Consider the following 21,540-nt stretch of genomic DNA (forward strand, 5'->3'; position numbering starts at 1 on the left):
TTGCAATTTTTTTCGCTTTTATCCAAGCATCATCGGCTGAGTGATTTATCCTTAACCATCTTTTCAATGTAGGATTAGGATCCCATTCCTTTAGAGGTAGGCTGATTAGACTAATAGTCATTGTGTTTGATATATTAGAAACAGTTAGGTGACTTCTCTTCTCTGAACATATTATGTTCGTCTTAGAAAAACCCCTTTCCGCTTCTGCTGAACTTACAGCAATTGTTCTGACAATATTTTTAGCTCTTTGAACACTTTCAGGAATTGCATAATTCTGGGAATTTTTTAAAACGTTTTCCAAGAAATCTCGATAATCATTAATATCAATTTGGTAATTAAAAATGTCATTAAATACGAGCAATTGTTCTTCAGCTGCTTTCCATGGAACTAGTACTTCTTCAATATTCCAGTAATCTGGCTCCAAAAAATTGAGAAATTGTAATTTATTCCTATCTTGAAATTGGCTACAACTTGCTTTTAAATGTTCACAATCCATTAGTCTTTTTTTCAAATTCGTTACAATATTTTCTAAAAGTCTTCTATGAGGAAGCCCAACAAATCGATGATTTTCTACAAATTTTATATTTTTGAAGGTTTCTGAAGTAATTAATTCATCAATTTTTTTTCGTATGGACCCTTTTCCTTTCCAAGCATTTGAAATGCTTTAATAGATCTTATCACAAGTTTTTTAGCCTTTATTATGTCTATATTTCTTGCTTGCAGTGCATTTGAAAGAAGAGAAATTTCGTTTAAAATATCAATCATCAATGCCAAATCAGTTATAAAATATATATTTTAAAGACGGGCAGCTATACCCAAGTACTTTTTATTTGAATAAAAATAGTGATGTAGCACTGGATAAGCACACCACACAGCTAGGGTTGACCTTAAACTACAGGCAGCCCATCTTGGTTCCAAAATTCTACCAATCTTTAAAATTTCAATTCCAAGTTGTTCGGATATTTTGGAAAGTTCAATTTGGTTCTTATTGGATTGATGAAAAATATCTTCAAACAGGCCTATGGGGCTGGGAATTTCCATACTATAATAATTAATGATAAACACCAGCCAAGAAATTGAACTGAAAATTTACTATAAAATAAAATAATATACAGTGAAATGTGATGAAAATAAAAACACTGATTAAATTATATTGTAACTATAATTTAATCAGTGTTTTTATTTTCATCACATTTCACTGTATATTATTTTATTATATAGTAAATTTTCAGTTCAATTTCTTGGCTGGTGTTTATCATTAATTATTATAGTATGATGAAAAATAGTATATATCTTATCAATAAATATTTTAAAATGATTTACTTGCTTTATTTCCTTTATCGAATCATCTAAAACAAAATGGAGGCGATGATTTAAACAGTGCCTTATTATTATGTTTGGAAACTCTTTTGCAGTCCTAGTGCTCACTCCAGATTTTCTCCAAAGCATAACGCTGGCACCATCGGAGCAAAATCCTATTAAATTTTTTTCTAGGTAGTTCTTAGTAAACCCAACATTATTTAAACTTTCCATAACTGAAGAACATATTGTCTCTGCATCTTGTTTTTCCAATTCAACTAGTTCAACGAAAATTGTTGGTGATGTAACTGAATCCAAGGCCAATTCTAATACAACAAATTCTGATTTTGGTTTCTTATTGAAAAAAATCTGTCAAACTCTGTTGCCTTTTCATCCTTTTAAGGGCTACTGCAAAAAATTTAAAAAACGTTTTATTTTAATATATTATAGAGCAGGAACAGATATGTGCCTATATATTTGAATATTTTTACTGGTTCTGTCCACGTGTGGTCATATCATAAACTTTTATAAACAAAGCACTATGCTTATACCATTGATAAACATCAGTCAGAACATACATTTTCTTCATTTTATTGATACTAAATGAAAATTTCTTGCTGAATTAATAAATGGCATAGGCTATGCAGATTAAATATGATAGAATACCAGGTGTCCACCTTAGAGAGAACCCTGATCATAAGTGCCATTTTAACAACCGGTTCGCCAAACTCAACAAAAAATTAGGTATCGGTTCCAACAAAAAATTAGGTATCGGTTCCAACAAAAAATTAGGTATCGGTTCTGCCGAACCGGTGCAAACCGGCTGAATCCCACCACTGCTCAAGGGTGACCAATATGCAAAGCTATAGTTCCATATTTTGTTTCTAGGATGGTTAATTTGACTATTGATAATCTTAAGTTTTTTTCACAGACCAGGTAAAACTTTGTAAATGGCCAGACCCATCCCACGGGCTATATTTTGAGCACCTTTGCACTAGAGAAATCAACAAACAAACACCAGTTATGAAGTATAACTCCACAATATGAGAGATGCTTGATGGTGTGCATGGTTTAATCTAAAAATATATTCTTGGCTAAATGCTAAGAGTATGAAGGAGATGGTTTATGCATGGGTATTGCACATACATCATTTCTACTACCCAGGTAGTATGAATGCATCATTGAATTATATCTCATCTCATGGGTTGTCACTATTGCAACAACAGGATACCTGCCCACCCACTGATGAGTAAGCCAACAAGCTTCGAAACAATGCCATCTGGGTGGTGGTATCTGCTGAGAATAATTACTCTTCTCCACCGGTGAAGCGTTACTTATTCAAAGCAGTGCAATACCTCAGCCACTTGTTGTGAAGGTTGATTCGCAATATCAGATATAATTAAACAATGCATTCATACTACCTGGGTAGAAGAAATGATGTATGTGCAGTACCCATGCATAAACCATCTCCTTCATACTCTTAGCATTTAGCCAAGAATATATTTTTAGATGTCCTTTTTTCTGTTTTTTTTTTTTTTTTTTTTTTGAAAAAACTGAATGGTGAACTTTGTACACCAGTGCAGCTGGCATGATTAATGGTTGGATATACTTATTACTGAAGATAGCCACAACATCCAGTGAAAATGTTTATGTTCCTTATAATGTGCATTAATTTACTTAACCATGTTTTCAAACATTCAAGTGCCGATTGATCTATATCAGAAACAATACTGATAGTTTCTGTTTACTGTAAACTTTCTATTTCAAATACAGTAGACTCTTGATTTTCTGGGATAGATGGTAAAAAACAAATCCTGGATAATTGATTTCCCAGTTAATCCAAAAATATAGAAGTTCCCGACATTAGTAGAATACGTTCCAGGACTTTTTACTTCGTTGAGTTTTACGTAACTCGGGAATGACTAGTAACATATTGCTACTATATTATTATTGACAAATCTGAATTCAGCGTGATACTTGTTAATGTTTGACCATTTTCATACATTCTTATTAGTTTAATTTTCTGATCCAAATCAATCACTTTCCTTTTCTTGGTAGATTTACTAGTACCGCCGTCACTTATTCTCTTAGTCAGCACCATTATAATGGTCAAAATAAAATTTTCTGTAAAGAACTTCACAGAGTTAAGGTGAAAACTCACTATTATCAACCCCACGCGAGCTCACATTTTTCGATAAAATTTTTTTAAAGCACATTTCTAGAGGTCACTGCCACAAAATAATAAAAACAATTTGCACTTTCCAGTTTATTGGGCTTTTCTGTTCGTGCATCTAATTATAAACGGGTAGTAAACTAGATCATATTGCATTTGCAAAAATACCGATAGCTGGAATTCTGTGGGTTTTTACATTATTATGGTGAAATGTGTGTCCCCTTCACTGAAATATTCAGTCATATATATATATATATATATATATATATATATATATATATATATATATATATATATATATAATGTTGGAAAAGAAGTATTACTTAATAAAAATAAAAAGGAGGGTACAGCACACATCAGAGGCAGCAAAAAGCATATTCCTCTACATGATGCTTGAAATATAGTCATAAATTAGAATAAGGTTTAGAATAATAAAATAATGCCAGCAGTATGGCAAGACAAGAGCGAAAAAACAAAATTAAACCTAAATTAAACAGGGAGGGAAGAGAAAGATAACAAGAATAAAAATATTGCAACGGAAACTCTAAATTAATTTAGAAAATCTAATTATACGAATAATAATTCATTGAAATTTAAAGCCAATTAAATAGAAATTTAGCCCCCTCTGATGGGCACCAGGTCCAAATTTATGTGAAATATCACCAAACAGAGATTTAAACCATTCACAATAAAACAAAACAAAACAAAAATAGAAAAAATATAGACTCACCATTATGCCCCATCTCAACAGAGGGTCACAAGGCCAATAATGGTCAGGGAATCGCTGCATTTCGAACGCTAAATAAATCGCCGCAAAGGCGAAATGATCGCAAGATCAGTCCGCCACACCAATCCCCAGATCGAACCACCAATGCAGGGAATTGAACAGCGGTGGTCCTGATGCAGTGAAAATCAAAAATAGAACAGACAAGAGCACTCGAGTGCAAAGCCACACTACTGACAAAAGTAAACTTAACCCATTTATATAAACGAATAATAAACTATAGATAGTAGTACAGGCGCAGCGTTAGCTGCGCCTGTACTACTATCTATAGTTTATTATTTATTTTTATTAAGTAATACTTCTTTTCCCAACATTATTTAAATATAATTAGGTCACATGATAGTATTGGGCGAATTGCTAACGCTGCGCTTGCACTGCCATCTATAGTTTATTATTTGTTTTTATAAACGGGTTAAGTTTACTTTTGTCAGTAGTGTGGCTTTGCACTCGAGTGCTCTTGTCTGTTCTATTTTTGATTTTCGTTGCATCAGGACCACCGCTGTTCAATTCCCTGCATTGGCGGTTCGATCTGGGGATCGGTGTGGCGGACTGATCTTGCGATCGTTTTGCCTTTGCGGCGATTTGTTTAGCGTTCGAAATGCAGCGATTCCCTGACCATTATTGGCCTTGTGGTCCTCTGTTGAGATGGGGCATAATGGTGAGTCTATATTTTTTCTATTTTTGTTTTGTTTTGTTTTATTGTGAATGGTTTAAATCTCTGTTTGGTGATATTTCACAGAAATTTAGCCCATCAGAGGGGGCTAAATTTCTATTTAATTGGCTTTAAATTTCAATGAATTATTATTCGTATAATTAGATTTTCTAAATTAATTTAGAGTTTCCGTTGCAATATATTTTTATTCTTGTTACCTTTCTCTTCCCTCCCTGTTTAATTTAGGTTTAATTTTGTTTTTTCGCTCTTGTCTTGCCGTACTGCTGGCATTATTTTATTATTTTAAACCTTATTCTAATTTATATGACTATATATATATAAAAAACCATAAATAAACTGTAAGAATCTTCTCTTCTTTCCTATTTTTTTGCTTATTACTCTGATCTCACTTCTGCAATTTGTGTGTGCCGTGATCGTCATTATTGATTGCTTATTATTATTATTATATTTTTGTTGTTTTAAATTTTACAATCCTGAAAAAAAAAATTTTAACGAAAAAAATTTATGTAAATCCGTACTTGCGTAAGTCGGGGACTTACTGTATCGAAAAATGTTCAGCAACCTACGTAAAAAAAAATATGGCGAGAGAGAAAAAACTTACCACGTACTACTTGCTTGTCCAATACGTTGCTTCCCTTTATTTTTTGGCAATGTCGATTTTAAATCTAATGGCTTCCCTTTATTTTTTGGTGATGTCGATTTTAAACCTAATGGCTTCCCTTTATTTTTTACGATGTTGCGTACGGTTTGTCACCAACATTATAATGTTGTAATGTTAATTAAATAAAGATTTAATGGATGCACCGTTTTCAAACTTTTGAATAATTTCAAGTTTTTGTTTAACTAAAAGTGCAACTCTTTTGCATTTACCCATCATTTTCACGATTTCTAAACAAAAAAAATTTTGACATCCCTGACATAACGAAACAAAATTTGTCTTTTTGCAGTGCGAAGGAACACAACAATCGATGCGATGCACTAAAACAAACTAAACATTTGGTCTCTTTTTTTTTTTTTTTTTTTTTTTTGAGTGGACAAAAAGTTTTTTGTGAAGACAGCAGGGGTTGCAATATAATAGGCACATTAATCTCCCAATTACGACTTATAACGCCACACAAAACATCTGTTTATACCTATTATAGTTATTATTTGAATTTCATGATTTTTGGTTGATTTATTTTTATTTTTATTTTTTTTTTAAATTTTGAACCTTGAAGTGTCCTGGTTATTCCCATCCCGGTAAATCACGAGTCTGCTGTATTTATAAGAAAAAAAAAAAAAAAAAAAAAATCAACACATTTGAACATGTTGGCAGATAGTCCTTGTAATATCAATGTTAGCAAATGATGCAAGGAAGCAAGCCTTAATAATCTGTCCAATCCCCTTTAATTTATTCAAACATTATTCCACCAAAAGTTTATTCTAGGAATCATTTACTCTCTGGCCAAAGGCCAAATTCTACACAAATTCTGTAACCATTCCTTTTCAATTTAAATGTATTTCTACCCACCCAGAGTTATTACTCGAGAAAGAGTAAACGTGCAACAAGCACTTGTTGCATGTTCACTCAACCCTAAAGCTTATTAAGGTTGAGTGAAACTATGAACCTATGATATAAGTTCCTGTATACACATTGTTAGAATCTCATGAGAGGTGTCCTACCAGTGTACCTCCACTGTTCAGAGAATTTCTTGCCAGACTACACAATCACACCAAGGTTCTTTGCATTATCAAGTACCTTGAGTTTTTTCTACCTAAATGGTATTTTACCATGACATTAGTGCTACCCAAATGAAGTAGCTAGCACATTTCGATATTATGTTTCAATACATCCAATTTATTTATCTAGATCTTGTTGAAGTGGCATACCCTGATTAAGGTTATTAAACAGCTTGTCCACCTTTGCATTGTCAGTAAACTTAGATTACATTCATGTGAAATATTCATTATCAATATCACTGATAGATATTAGAAACATGAAGGGGTCCCTGCACTGAAAACTGTAGGATCCCATTCAAAAGATTAATTCAAGAAAGGCAGTGGCTATTCTGTTTTTTTATCACTTAACCATTCCTTTATCCATAGTAGTAACTTGCCTCAAATGCCATATCGATCAAATTTAAGTATATGACATCAAAATTATTCTTTTCATCCAATTCTTTTGTGACAACTTCATGACAGCTAATCAGACTGATCAAGCATGATCTCCCTGTAACAAATCCACACTGTCATCTTATCTGGATGTTCAATCTTTAATTACTTCTTTAGGTGTGGAATTCTATAATTTTTCCTAGCACAGAAGTCAAATGTTTGTAATTTCCCACTGTACTCTTTGAACGACCTTTGTGAACAAAGAGAGAGAGAGCGAGAGAGATTTGAACATCTACAATCCATAGAGACCCCCTGAATTCAAAAATGCTCTTATTAAAGGTTCAATTAGCTAATTTGCTGCTTCTTTTAATAGAACTGGATAGATTCCACAAGACCAAGTGTTTTGTTTACTGTGAGCAGCAACAATTTCTCCTCTAAATGCCTTTCAGTTATCATAAAATCATTTTACTCCCAATCAGTATTAAACTTCTGGTATCCCAATCCATAAAATTTTGTTTATGCATGAATGTAGATATCCGGAATTTAAAACAAATACACCAACCGTTTAATTATAATGGTTTAATACTAGAAACTAACATGTACCAAACGATACTACACTGTAAAATGATATATGCAAAAGACTGATTTACAAAATAAATATATGATGAAACTTTAATATACAATAAAATATAAATAAATAAAATATTTAAAATACAATAAAGATAAAAGCGATAAAACATGTTTTATCGCTTTTTATTTTGTATCGCTTTTATTTTGTAAATCAGTCTTTTGCATATATCATTTTACAGTGTAGTATCGTTTGGTACATGTTAGTTTCTAGTATTAAACCATTATAATTAAACGGTTGGTGTATTTGTTTTAAATTCCGGATATGTACTCTCCCAACCTTAGAGGCCTTTTTGAAGATATGAATGTAGATATTAAATATAGAGCAACCTCAATATAACACAGGTGTCAACTTTAATACCCACCTTATAAGCAAAATGCATTATAACAAAAAAAATTTACCATTTTTTCTACTAGTTTTATTTAACATAAATACACTTTAATTAGTAAATAAATACTTTATTTACTACTGTTTTATGGAGTACACAGAATAAAAGAAAAAGTATTAAAGGGTATTTCATTCCCTTTATATTCACTAATACACACTGCAGTTATGAATTTACATTTCATGCATCCATTTCTAAAATAGTCATGTAATTTAGTTTGCTGGAACTGATGACAGTGGTTTTTTTTAGTACATAATTCTTAATGGTGGTCAGATGCAATAAATGAAGATGTTCACTATCACTATGACATACTAACCAAGCCATCACCTCATTAATATTTTCAAGAGCTTTATTAATTTCTGGTGCTTTTCCTTACACAAGCCGTCCACATTATCTTCTGAGTGATGCCTTGTTTGTTGAGAAGCTGTGAATTCTTCCTCACTCAGGTAATACACAGCTGGAGCTTTTGCCTCCACTTTAATCCAAGCTGCAAAGGTCATTTGCCCCAAGACTGCCAAAGTACATTACAAGCAGTCTTTGTTTCTTTTTCTGAAAATGCTGATAATTAAAGGTTATTAATAGTAATCTCATCTTTTTCCAATAAATTTTTTTCCAGCAGTTATCAACTGCTGTTGAGCTTACTTTCTCCCATGCTAATCCAATATTGTATGCAACATCTTTCAGTGTTAAATTAGCATTAGCATTAGTAGAGGCATCTGATGCAAAAAAGCAAGCTTATGCAGCATCAGCCAAAAAAAAAAAAAAAAAAAAAAACCCACTTCCACTTCACCCCTCTGTTCAATGTTTTCTTCTGAAATGTTTTCAGAAATTCTACAACTTGAATTTCTTCAGTTAACACTAGCAAGTAGCTCACCAGGATAGTAGGCTTTGAAGGCTACTGCCCTGATCCATGGGCTGAATTAGTGCAGCTGTGTTCCTTTGCAGAAACAAGAGTCTGATCTTGCCATCTTTCAATTTCAGGACATCAGCTGAAGGATGAGCTAGGTAACAGTAACAGAACCTTTTTTTCAAATTTTTTGAAAAGCATGTGGCATCTCACCAATAGTACAAACAACTCACTTCCAAACCAAGAAGCAAAAATATCACTCATCATCCTCGTTGGAGCTATTTTTATAAATTACAGGTAGAAATTATGTTGATGTGCTTTAAACATCAGGCACTTTCAACTTTTACCAATGCACAATGGCTATGGCTTGTGATTTCCAGTCTTGTTTGTGCACAGTAATTCTCTCTTTGTTAGTTTTCATTCCTGCTTTGATGGATGCCTTTTTAATATCTAGTGACTTGTTGGGGAGAAGTTTATAGTATAGTGCTGTTTCATCACTGTTGTACATCACATTATATGTGATGTTGTTATTGTTAGTTATTTGGTTTTTAGGAGCATTAGCAACTAAGGCCATATTGCTCCGGGGATATGCTGTGGTCATTCCCTGACCTTTCCGCATCCTCCATATTTGGTGGTCACGGGCTCGAACCCCGGTTTAATCAGGAAGCGTGTGCTACACACTGCTGCTCCTGCCCACCTGGCTACGGAGGTGCCGTTCATATGTGAATTCACCATCCTTGCATTACACAGAAATTCAAGATACTTCTGCTGCTTTAATATCATCAAATGCAGATTTGCATTTGATGATATTAATGATATTACATTTGATGATGATGAGCATTTCTCTCCAAAGTCACCTTTTAGAAGCTTTAAATGTATTGTCACCTTCACCAAGTAGCTTATGAAATTTAAGTACCTGTGCTTTCAAAGCCTCAATTCTGCAAATCTTCAACCCCCCACCAAAGCCAGAGCATTCTCACTGCTTTGCTGCTCTAGTCCAAGGAATAATTTGGTTAGAAAATTAAACAAGCACCACTACCTCAATATAGTAATATCATGCTATTCTTAATTATGTAAAAATATTATTAGCACTACTTCAGTGCTTTTATTACATTACACCATTACAAACAATAACTTTACCACAGATTTAAAAAAGAAAGACATTAAAAAAATTACTAAGTGTCACACAAACACACACACACTAAAAAAAAACAAAAACTCACCATAGCCTGCCACTGTAGCTAAGATTTGCATCAAAATATTATATAAATGTTAACTTAGAGATGCTGAAGTTTCAAACAGGTGTGAGCCATGACTAAAGCTTGTTGAAATCTGCAGTTTTGCTTATGCTCTTCAGAACTGTAACGTACTGCATTATAAGGTCCTGATACAATTCAGCAGTTTCTGTGATAGATTGTACAAAAGACTTCAATTTTAAGGGAGAGCAAAAAGCCTCTGATGAAAGATGAGTGGATTCTCTGAGCCCTATCCAAGCTTTTGGAAAATGCTCCAAGAGCCATATGCTTTCAAAGTAGCTCAGGCAGCTCAAGAAGCTGTTTCCGTAACATTGACTCTTACTGATCTGACTATCACCATTACTAAAGCAGTAATGCCATATATTTGAATATATGGCATTACTGCTATGTATTGTGCCATATATTTGAATATATGGCATTACTGCTATGTATTGTGCCATATATTTGAATATATGGCATTGTATATAACAGTTTATATTAATTTATGCATTAAACTGACAAAATGAAGGTAAAGTTCAACTTCTTTATAGCACTCCATGCATTTCCATATATTAATTCAGTCTGCTGATGAAGTTTTCATAGCAACTTATTTAGAAACTGATTAGTTAATAACATCCACAAAATTGCTAAACAGTCAGTTGTAACATACACAACTTCAAAATAAACAGTGTATAACGATAATAGCATATTTAGTGATGTCTATAATTCTTTGAAATACTAAAAAAACTTAATTAAAAAATTTATATAATATCTTAATACTTACCTTGCTCCAGTAATTGATAGCAAATGAAATTGAATGCATACTTAGAGGATGAGCTCTCAAAAAATAGCCACCAAAGTAAACCCTGGGAAGACCATGCATCATAGCATAAAGGCATGCAATCTGTCCAATATCATTACTTATCATGAAGAGCAGACTACGAGCAATATCTGATCCAGAAAAGTGGCCTAAATCCAATAGAAAAATTAAAAATACAACAGCACATACATTTTTCACAATGGTTAAGCAAAATGACAAGATAAACAGAATTTCAATCAATCATAATACATGTACATTCCTCAGGGAGAAACCTTTAAATTTTATCATTATGCTATCAACATTACTTTAAGTTATAAATATTGCTTTCATGATTTAGCTAAACTTATAATAATGCTATATTTCAGTATTCTTAGGCTAGCATGCAAGAGTGATACCCAGTTGCGCCTCTTTATAAGCTCTTTTTAACTTATAGTGGCATCAATGTGAATATAAAATAACCAATAAACTGTTTGAAAGGCACTAAACAGCCACAAACAGTAATTAAATGATTTGACTAGCATATATGACAAACCCATTAAAAAATATAAACTGATAAAACTTTAACACACTATTAAAAACATTGTTTAATTATTGTTTTTAATGGATTTATCATATACAGTGGAACTTCTCTATTACGAACTTCTATTTAACGAATTTCTCTATATTACGAATTTTTTCGCAAAACATTGCGCCTTGAAACGAAATTACATGTAAAATTAACCCCATATAGTGAAGTGTTAGTCTCTCTATAACGAATTTTTAAAAAAAATTAGTAAAAGCATTTTTGAAGATTTTCAAGCATTTACTGCTAAACAGCCGCTCAAATATACTGCCTCCTTCCTTCCGAAATTGCGCATTACCAACTGGAATTAAATAATCATCCTTTTAGTGAACACATGTGGCCATTGACGCCCGTAGGAGGGTCTTTGTTTCATTTTTGTTACAGTTATTAAGCCAAATGGATTTTCTTAGAAGTGGTCATAAACTTTACAATAAATAGGGTAGATTTGTAAATTGATGTTGCCTCGGGAAAACGAAATTTGCTGCGGTAGACCTTTAGCATGCTGCGGCGGCAATACACAGAATGCTACCATAGTTGGTTTTTAGTAATGCCTACTAAGTGACATTCGCTTCTCACTTCAACTGTACCATGTGACCTTCCTGTCAATCATTATATGATATGTCCGTTCTCATCTAACTGGACTCCCAGTAGATGGTTTCATGAATTTTTTTTTTTTAATTTCGTTCGTCATCAATCACATAGGCTATTTGCTCTTGTATTTTTTTTTTTCTGAAAAGTAACATACACTGCTTTAACATACTCTTCCATCATGCAGTACGATTGATGACTTTTGAGGTTATGATGAACATTGTGGCAAGATACAATATTCCTTACATTTCGAGGATACAGCTCTAAAACGGTGTTCGCAGGCCGGCCCCTAGTTAGTACACTGGACCGAACCTATTGGTAACTCTCTAGGAGGCTTCCGGATCAGCTAGTGTATAATCTTGCTACCTCTACTCTGCCAGATAGTGACTGGAGGGAGGGCGAGTAGTGTGTATGCGGGGAGCATTGTTGAGGCCACGTTATGTCAAGGATCTGGGTATATTCTTACCATGTGTACGCCATATCCAAAAATTTCATTACTTCATACAGCATGTCCCACCCACTTTTTTTTACTATTGAATACACCATGAATTGTCAAACTAATAGAGCAAGCTTATCTGCAAAAAGATCTAAACCTCCCAAGCACTTCCTAATTCATTTCACAAATATACGTGGTCTCAATTCTAATCTCAACGATGTCCATTTCCACTAGCAGTCTGCCAAACCCCATGTACTTTTTCTGACAGAATCTCAGTTATCGGTTGATTCAACTACTGCTCATCTCAGATGCCCAAATTATTCGCTGTATGATTCCTTTTGCCTCAAAGGTGGTACTTGTGCATATGTCCGTTCTGATATTCCCTGTCAGAGACTTGGCAATTTGGAATCTCCTCTCTTTGATCTTCTCTGGCTTAAAATCTCTCTACTTCATTCTGTCAAATTCATCTGTTGTCTCTACCGTTCTCCCAACTCCACTAATCACTTGGAGCTCTTTGACTTCCTCTCTTTGCAACTTAACTTTATCCAGTCCAACTTTCCTAACAATGAGGTAATTTTCCTTGATGATTTTAATGTTCACAACTACAGCTGGCTTCCGTTTTCTAGTCACACTGACCCAGCTGGTCAAGATGCTGAGGCTTTTGCAATTACTAATGACCTTGCACAGATTGTTCATTTACCTACAAGAATACCGGACAATTCTAATCATACAGCCAATACGCTTGATATTTTTCTCACAAACAGCCCTTCTAAGTACACGGTCAAAGTAAGAGGTCCTTTAGGCACCTCATATCACAACTTGGTGATTGTCTCTTCTCCAATGGAACCTTTATCTCAAGCTATTCCCAACCTCATGATGTTTAGCATTACAAGAATGCAAAATGGGATGACCTGCGAGACTTCTTTTCTTCTTTTCCTTGGTCGGATTACTGTTTCAAAACTTTTGATGTCAATGTTTGCTCAGATTGTGTCAGTGAAATTATTCTTGCAGGAATGGAATCCTTTATCCCACACACCACTTTAAAATCTCATCCTTTATCTAAACCTTGGTTTTGCAATAAATGTGCTAAGGCTGTTCAAGAAAAGAAGGTTGCATATCCTAATTGGCTTGTTTCTAATTCTCCAGTTTCATTTTCTGCCTACACCAAAGCTCGCAACAATTGTAAAACAGTTGTTAATCAATCCAAATTAGAGTTTGAACAGGCTAAGAGTAGAAAACTTGCTTCTTGCCCTAATGGTAGTCGAGCATTCTGGTCTCTTGCCAAAGCTATTGGCCGCAACTTTTGCCCATCTCTGCTCCCACCTCTGTCCAAACCAGATGGTTCTGTTGTCACTTCAGCCAAGGATAAAGCTGACCTGCTAGCATCCCATTTTTCTTCCAGCTCATGTGTTAATGATCTTGGTAAAACACCTCCCACCATTCCCAACACGCTCCATTCAATGCTCCCTGTGGTCTTCCGTCAAAAGGATGTCAGAAGGATTTAGACGAATCTTGATGCTAAGAAAGCTCCAGGTCCTGATGGTATTTCTCCACTAGTTCTCAAAACCTGTGCTCCTGAACTTACTCCTATTCTTTGCCGCCTTTTTTCACTTTCTTATTCCAAAGGTATTTTTCCTTCTGCTTGGAAATTTGCTCATATCCAACCCGTTCCTAAAAAGGGTGACAAATCCCTCCCATCCAATTATCGTCCCATTGCAATTACTTCTACTCTTTCTAAAGTAATGGAGAAATCAATTAACCGTCAACTCAAACTACCTAGAAACCTTCCATCTGATCAACGATCGCCAGTATGGATTCTGTCAGTGTCGATCCACTGGTGATATTCTGGCTTATGTTACCCATTTATGGACTAATTCAATGGAAAGGTTCAGTGAAACACAAGCAGTTGCTCTTGACATCTCAAAGGCTTTCGATAGTGTTTGGCATAAAGGTCTTCTAAACAAGCTTCCATCTTATGGTTTGCCAACTGTTTTTAGTAATTGGTTATCCAGTTTTCTCTCTGATCACTCACTGAGGGTGATGGTAGATGGCTCTCTGTCTTCTAACTTCTCCACTAATGCCGGTGTCCCCCAAGGTTCAGTTCTTTCCCCCACTCTTTTCCTCTTGTATATTAATGACCTTCCATTGACTGGAAATCCTATCCATAGTTTTGCCGATGATAGGACATTGCATTCCACATTCCATTTTGAGAAACCTTGTCCTGCTCAATCAGCTTCAACTTCTCGGAAATCTGCTACCAATTCCTTAAATGCCGATCTTCAGGTAATTTTCCAGTGGGGCAAAGACAACTTAGTTGATTTCGACCCTTCTATAACTCAGTCTTGTCTTATATCTGGCAAAAAGGATTCTTCTGCTCCTATGCTTATCTTTAGTGACACTCCGATTTCTAGGCAAAATGATATATCTCTCTTTTGGGGATTACCCTGACTTCTAATCTCTCTTGGCACAAGCACATTACAAATATTGCTTCCTCTGCATCTAAAAAACTTGGTTTTCTCTTTCGCTCTCGGCGTTACTTTTCTTCCAAACAGCTGCTCACTCTGTATAAATTGCAAATCTGCCCTGCCATGGAATATTGTTCCCACATCTGGGGGTGGTGCCCCCAAAACCTCTCTCAGGCTTCTTGATTCCATTCAGAAGAGGGCAATTAGGTTAATTAATGATTTATCTTTAACAAAGTCTCTCCACTTGCTTTCTCATAGACGTACTGTTTATGCTGCATGCCTCTTCTAAAGATACTTCCATGGGTACTGTTCTTCTGAATTGGCTTCTATAATTCCCGCTCTCTCTCTTTCAAAACATTCCGAACACGTGCCGCCACCAGCCAACATCCATTTACTGTCCAACTCCAAACTCACAGAACCAACTTTTCATCTTCCTCGTTCATCTGCCGTTTTCTGGAACAACCTTCCTTCATATGTATTTCCCGAAAATTACAGTCTACAGAAGTTCAAGTCGAATGTCAACAAATATCTTCTTTTGCCTTCTCAACCTCCAACCCAAGCAAGGTACTAAGTACTATAGGTCCTAATACCTCTCGTGTTTGGGGTTTACATTAAAAAAAAAAAAAAAATAATAAAATACAGCATACATTAATCATAAATTTTCTTTCGTGTATATATGAATGAAAGCAGAATAAAAGAAATTCACAAAGTCGTATATTTTTTCAAAGTGATTGATAGGAAAGGTCATGTGATACTGTTGAATTGGCAAGCGAACGTCACTGAGTAGGCAGTACTATCAATTCACTATATGGCCAGCGCATCAAAGTTTGCAGTGTATGTATCGGCAAGAGCTGCAGTAGAGTAATTTTTACAATTGCAGAAACAATGTCGAAGAGAAAGTGTTTAAGTATTAATGATAAAGCAAAGATTGTCATGATATTGACCAGGGTTTTAAGAAAAAAAGATGTTGCGGAGAAACATGGCATATCTGCAAGCAGTTTATCTACGATTTTAAAAAATTGAGAATCAATTTTAAATGCAATTGAAGGAGGAGCAGACAAGAATCAAACAATGGGTGCAAATGATATGTGAAAAGAATATCCCAATATCGGGCCTAATAATTAAGCAACAAGCTCTGAAATTTGCACAGTCCCGTGGACATACAGAATTTAATGCGAGCACTGGGTGGCTAGATAAATTTAAGAAGCGCCAAAGAATTGTGGAAAAGGTTATTTGTGGAGAAAGTGTTAATGTAAGCAAAGAAGATTGCAACAGTTGGAGGAACAATACCTTAAAGAAGATTTTGGAAGAATATGAGCGTAAGGATGTTTTTAATGCTGACGAAATGGGTTTATTCTTTAAATGTTTACCAAATAGAATACTTGCTTTTAAGGATGATAAATGTTTTGGCAGAAAACAAAGCAAAGAAAGAAAGAAAGAATCACTGTGCCAGTTGGAGAAAATACGACAGGAAGTGAAAAATTAAGACTTTTAGTCATCGGAATATCAAAAAACCCAAGATATTTTAGAGGCACAAAATCTTTGGAAGTTGACTACACCTTTAATAAAAAAGAATAGATGACAAGTGATATTTTTGAAGAATGGATACTAGACAAGCGCATAACAAAAGAAAAAAGGAAAATCGGGTTGGTAACTGACAACTGTCCAGCACATCCTGCCAGTATTTCTGCCAAACTTAAAAAGTGCGAAGTTGTTGTTTTTACCACCAAACGTAACGTCAAAACTCCAGCCAATGGACCAAGGCATTATTAAAAATTTTTAATTTCATTATCAAAAGAGAATAATAATGAAGATTGTCACTGCATTATCAGAAAATAGTAACTTAGAGGTTACAATTAACCTTAGAGATTGCATCTCTGAATTGGCAAAAGTTTAGACAAACGATGTCACCGAATACACTATTCAAAATTGTTTTCCGAAAGCGGGATTTGCATTGAATACAGAAGTCGAAAAACTGTACGAACAAGATGAACTGCCCTTTTCACAAGTGAAAAACTTTTGGACATTATTAGAATCGACTGGAAACATCGAAAATGAAATAACACTGGATAGTTATGTTTATGTAGATTAAGATCTGACTACAGCAGAACATCAAAATGAAGATGAAATACTGCTGAACAGTGATAGATGCGACCATGTTCATGAAGAAATTAATGATGACGCTGAAGACGCATCAGAACAACCTGTAGAAAAGCAAACTTGTGAAGAAATGATTAATGCTTTTAAAATGGTTCGTATGGGTCTATAGTTTTGTGAATATGTTCCTGATAATGTTTTTAATGCTCTCAACAAATGTGAGGTTTTCTTTGAGAATCAGAAATTTTTTAATTGTACTCTGCAAACGAAAATTAGATTTTTTTTTAATTTGTGATACTTACCAGTGAAAATTGTATAAATGTAATTAAAATAAGTATGTTTTTGAAATAAAATACATTAAAAATAAATGTAGATTCGTTTTCATTTCCTAATTAGATAACAATTTCTAATAAAAAAGATAGGCGCCTCCGTAGACAGGTGGGAAGGAGCAGCAGTGCGTAGCACACGCTTCTTGATTAGACCGGGGTTCGAGCCCGTCACCACCAAATACGGAGGATGCGGAAAGGTCGGTGAATAACCACCGCATATTCCCAAAGCAATATGGCCTTAGTTGCTAATGCTCCTAAAAACCAAATAACAACAACAATAAAAAAGATATTTTTTCTGTATAACGAAATTTCTCTATAATGAATTTTTTCACTGGATTTATCGAATTCGTTATAGGTATGTTTGACAGTATTTTATAATGCATTTTCATTATACTAATATTTTACTTTAAGTTTCAGTTTCAAAAGTTTGTTTCTATTCCTATTATTCTTTATTAACAACAACCAGTTTTGATTCAGGAATGAGTACAGATGATCTGTCTGGCTGGTTTCATAGTCCTACTTAATTATATAACCGACTAGCTAGGTTTCTGGAATCACCGAAGAATCCACCATTGGGCCAAAAAAAGTAGGGGAGAAGTAACTAGTGCAAAAAGCAGAAATCCCCATCTGTTGTTTTGAGAGGTATATGTTTGAATCCCATTGGAGACTTACATACTGATTTTTAGACCTGTTAGTTTAACTTCTGTTCCAGGGAAATTAATGGAGGTACTGGTTAAAGAAGCATTGCAGGATCATCTAAACAAGACTTCAGTTATAGCTTGGACACAGCATGTGTTTGTTAAGGGGAAGTCTTGTCTGACTAATCTGATTGGATACTATGATGTGGTTACAAAGGAACTGGATGTAAGGAATAATTTTGATATCATATATATGGATCTTAAAAAGGCTTTTGATACTGTTGCACATGGAAGACTGCTGCACAAAATTGGAGCAGTGTGGCATTGAAGGCAAATTGCTGCTATGGATAAAGGGATGGTTGAGTGGGAGAAGACAGAGTGGTAATCAATGGACATTGCTCTTCGTGGACTGTTTTTAGTTGAGTCCCTGAGGGTTCAGTGTTGGGTCCATTGTTGTTTTCTGTATTTATAAATGATATTGGTTATGGTATATCATGCTTAATGTCCAAGTTTGCAGACGATACGAAGGTTGGCAGGATTGTTAATGACACTAATGACAGTACACTGCTGCAACAGGATCTAGAAAAGTTGAGCAGATGGGCTGAGAGGTGGCAAATGAAGTTTAACATTGATAAATGTAAAGTACTACATATGGGAAGCAGTAATCCCAGAGTAATGTATAAATTCTGTGGTACCACACTGACAGTGGTAGAGAATGAAAAATACATGGGGGTAATTGTGCAGGCTGATATGAAGTTTTCTGAGCAGTGCAGACAGTTTGCAAGAGTAGCTCATGGTGTCTTGTCAATGATATACAGGAATTTTTTTTTAGCAGGTATAAGGAGGTGATTGTCTCCTTGTATAAGGCAATAGTCAGGCCACACCTTGAATACTGTATACACGTCTGGAGGCCTCATTTTAAGAAGGATGTAGAGCTGTTGGAACAAGTACAGAGAAGGGCAACAAGATTAGTGACTGGAACAAAGGGTTGCCCTTACGAAGAAAGGCTTAAGTTTTGCAAATTACAGTGGCACCTGGAGACTAGGCACCTGCGAGGTGATATGATTGAGGTGTATAAAGCCTTGAATGGTTTGAGCATGCGCAATGCTGATGGGATTCTTCCTCTTGCTCAGAATAATTGCCTGAGAGGGCATAAATTCAAATTGAGGAAAGACTGTTGTAGGATAGATAGAAGTTTGCCTTTAGCCAGAGAGTGGTTGATTGCTGGAACAAACTTCTATCTGTCATTGTACAAGTTGCTAGCTTAAATAGATTCAAGGCAGAACTTGGCAAACAATTTGGAGCAAGTGGATGGGTGAAATAAGGGTTTTTTTTTTTTTTTGGCTGATGCTATATAAGCTTGCTTTCTTGCATCATGTGGCTTTGTTAATGCTATTGCTTAGTCATAATTCATTTAAAATCTTCTAATTCAAGAGTGGTTAGTCATAAACCTCTGGGCAATTTTTTGGGATCTCCTTAGTTGTGAGGATGGGGTTGATTGGGTGGGTGATGGGAAGAGTAATGAGTAATTTTTTGGCTGGTGCAACAAAAGCTTCAAGGCTTCCTTGCACCATATGGCTAATAATAATAATAATAATAATAATAATAATAATATTCCAGTTGTTGAAACAGTTGAAAATGTTTAAACCTATTTTCAATTTGGGATATCTTATCCCAAAGATATTCAGAGATAAAATATGATATCCAAAATTAAATACAGATTTGAACACGTTTTTGCCACAACTCTTCGAACAACCAGGACAGGAGCTAATTCACTGTTCATTCTATCCTCCCTACCAATCCCACACCCAAAACCAGGGAGAGCCCCAAAGACATATGATTACTCTATCAACCACCCTCAAACCAGATCTAAACTGAATTATGACTAATAGTATGACTAATCCTTTAGACAACCTATCCTGCATTATTATTATTAGGCATAATCCTAGTTTAAACGAAATTATAAATCTAGAGTATATTAGTCTGAAAGGGGTGTGTGTGTGTGTGTGTGTGTGTGTGCACCTTTGACTTTCTTATATCAAATGAATAAAATTAAATATAGGAGCCCAAAATAAAGTATGCAATGTTGCTGCATCAGCATCAAAACCTAGTTAGTTAAATCACATATGTTAAATCTTTGGCCATTGTGTTCTTTGTAATGGTGAAGTAACAATCACAGCAAATAAGTACATATTTGCAAAATTTAATCTAACCATAACTAATCTTGTTTTAATATTAATTTCTCTCTATACATTAAAAAAGGTTTCCTCCTAGTGATATTTATTCGAGCCAATGGGAGAATAGGGCGGGGCAATTACATCACTACAAATGCGCAGATAAATAATTACATAGGTCATTTCCTGATCAGAATTCAATCAGTGTGTTATAATATTGGTATAATGTTATTATTATTATACAAAACTATACAAATATATAAAAAAAACTAAAATATTTACAAAATACTAAACTATTTACAATCATACCTCTATATATGGGAACAATGGGTCCCTTCTTCAGCTGACATTAATACACAAACTTTACAATGGGACATCAAATGATGCCAGATGTGATTATGTATTAGACAATGAAGCATGTGCACGAGGTTTGTGAACAAATGGGTTACTGGGCAGAATCAGACACATGCTGTTGACAATGTACAGCATGTACATGGGATGCATGCCAACGTTCATCGCATTGAAAGACAACTGCCTCCATAATGTTCACCAACCTCATGCACATGCTTCACTGTCTAATACATAACCATGCCAGGCATCATTTGATGTTCCATTGTAACATTTTTTGTATATAAATGTTAGCTGAAGAAGGGGCCCATTGTCCTGATATAGTTTGTATATTTGTAAATGGTTTAGTATTTTGTAAATATTTTAGTCCTGCTCTTTTGGATGTAACAATATTCCTCATGCATTTTGAAACCCAAAGCAAAAGGCCTTATCCTAAGTAACCTATGTAAATGCAGGTAAATAATTATATAGTGATATTTATTTGACCTTGAGAATGTTGGGTGGTGGGGTAGCCAATGGGAGAAGAGGGATGTGGGTCATGTGGTACAAGTGAGCGGGGCAATTATGTCAGTACAAATGCACAGGTAAATAATTACATATGTCAACAATGTAATCGTTAACTTTATTTATCTTTTCCTATTTATTTGCTACCATTGCAATCACTGAAGAAGTGATAGGAACATACCAAGAAATGTGTTTACTTATAGCCTGTATAAAATTTGTGACTGGAAATAAGCAGATAATTATCTGCTTATTCTGCTGACTGTAAATAAACATAATTATCTGCTCATTTCCAGTCAGAAATTAAATTATAAAGTATTTCTACCTACGTGTAATCTGATTATATAATCAGTTCATATGTAGACAGAAGTGCTTTAATCTTACTTTAAATTTAAATTCTACCAATAACTCAAGGTTATACAGCAAAGGTTGTGGGGTTACATTTCAATGCCTGTATTGAATTAACG

At 34.6% G+C, this 21,540-nt stretch overlaps 1 protein-coding gene across 1 annotated transcript in view; it reads right to left on the minus strand.

Annotated features, from left to right (window-relative positions):
• LOC150091811 (4'-phosphopantetheine phosphatase) overlaps positions 1-21,540 on the minus strand; it is a 154,769-nt gene that overhangs the window by 42,913 nt on the left and 90,316 nt on the right. Inside the window, exon 7 of the mRNA XM_090377091.1 lies at positions 10,900-11,084. Coding sequence (XP_090233217.1) covers positions 10,900-11,084 — 185 coding nt within the window. The remainder of the gene's footprint in view (positions 1-10,899; positions 11,085-21,540) is intronic.

The sequence above is a fragment of the Mastigoproctus giganteus genome, chromosome 1, assembly GCF_048544385.1.
Source record: "Mastigoproctus giganteus isolate SK-2022 chromosome 1, ASM4854438v1, whole genome shotgun sequence".
NCBI lineage: Eukaryota > Metazoa > Arthropoda > Arachnida > Uropygi > Thelyphonidae > Mastigoproctus > Mastigoproctus giganteus.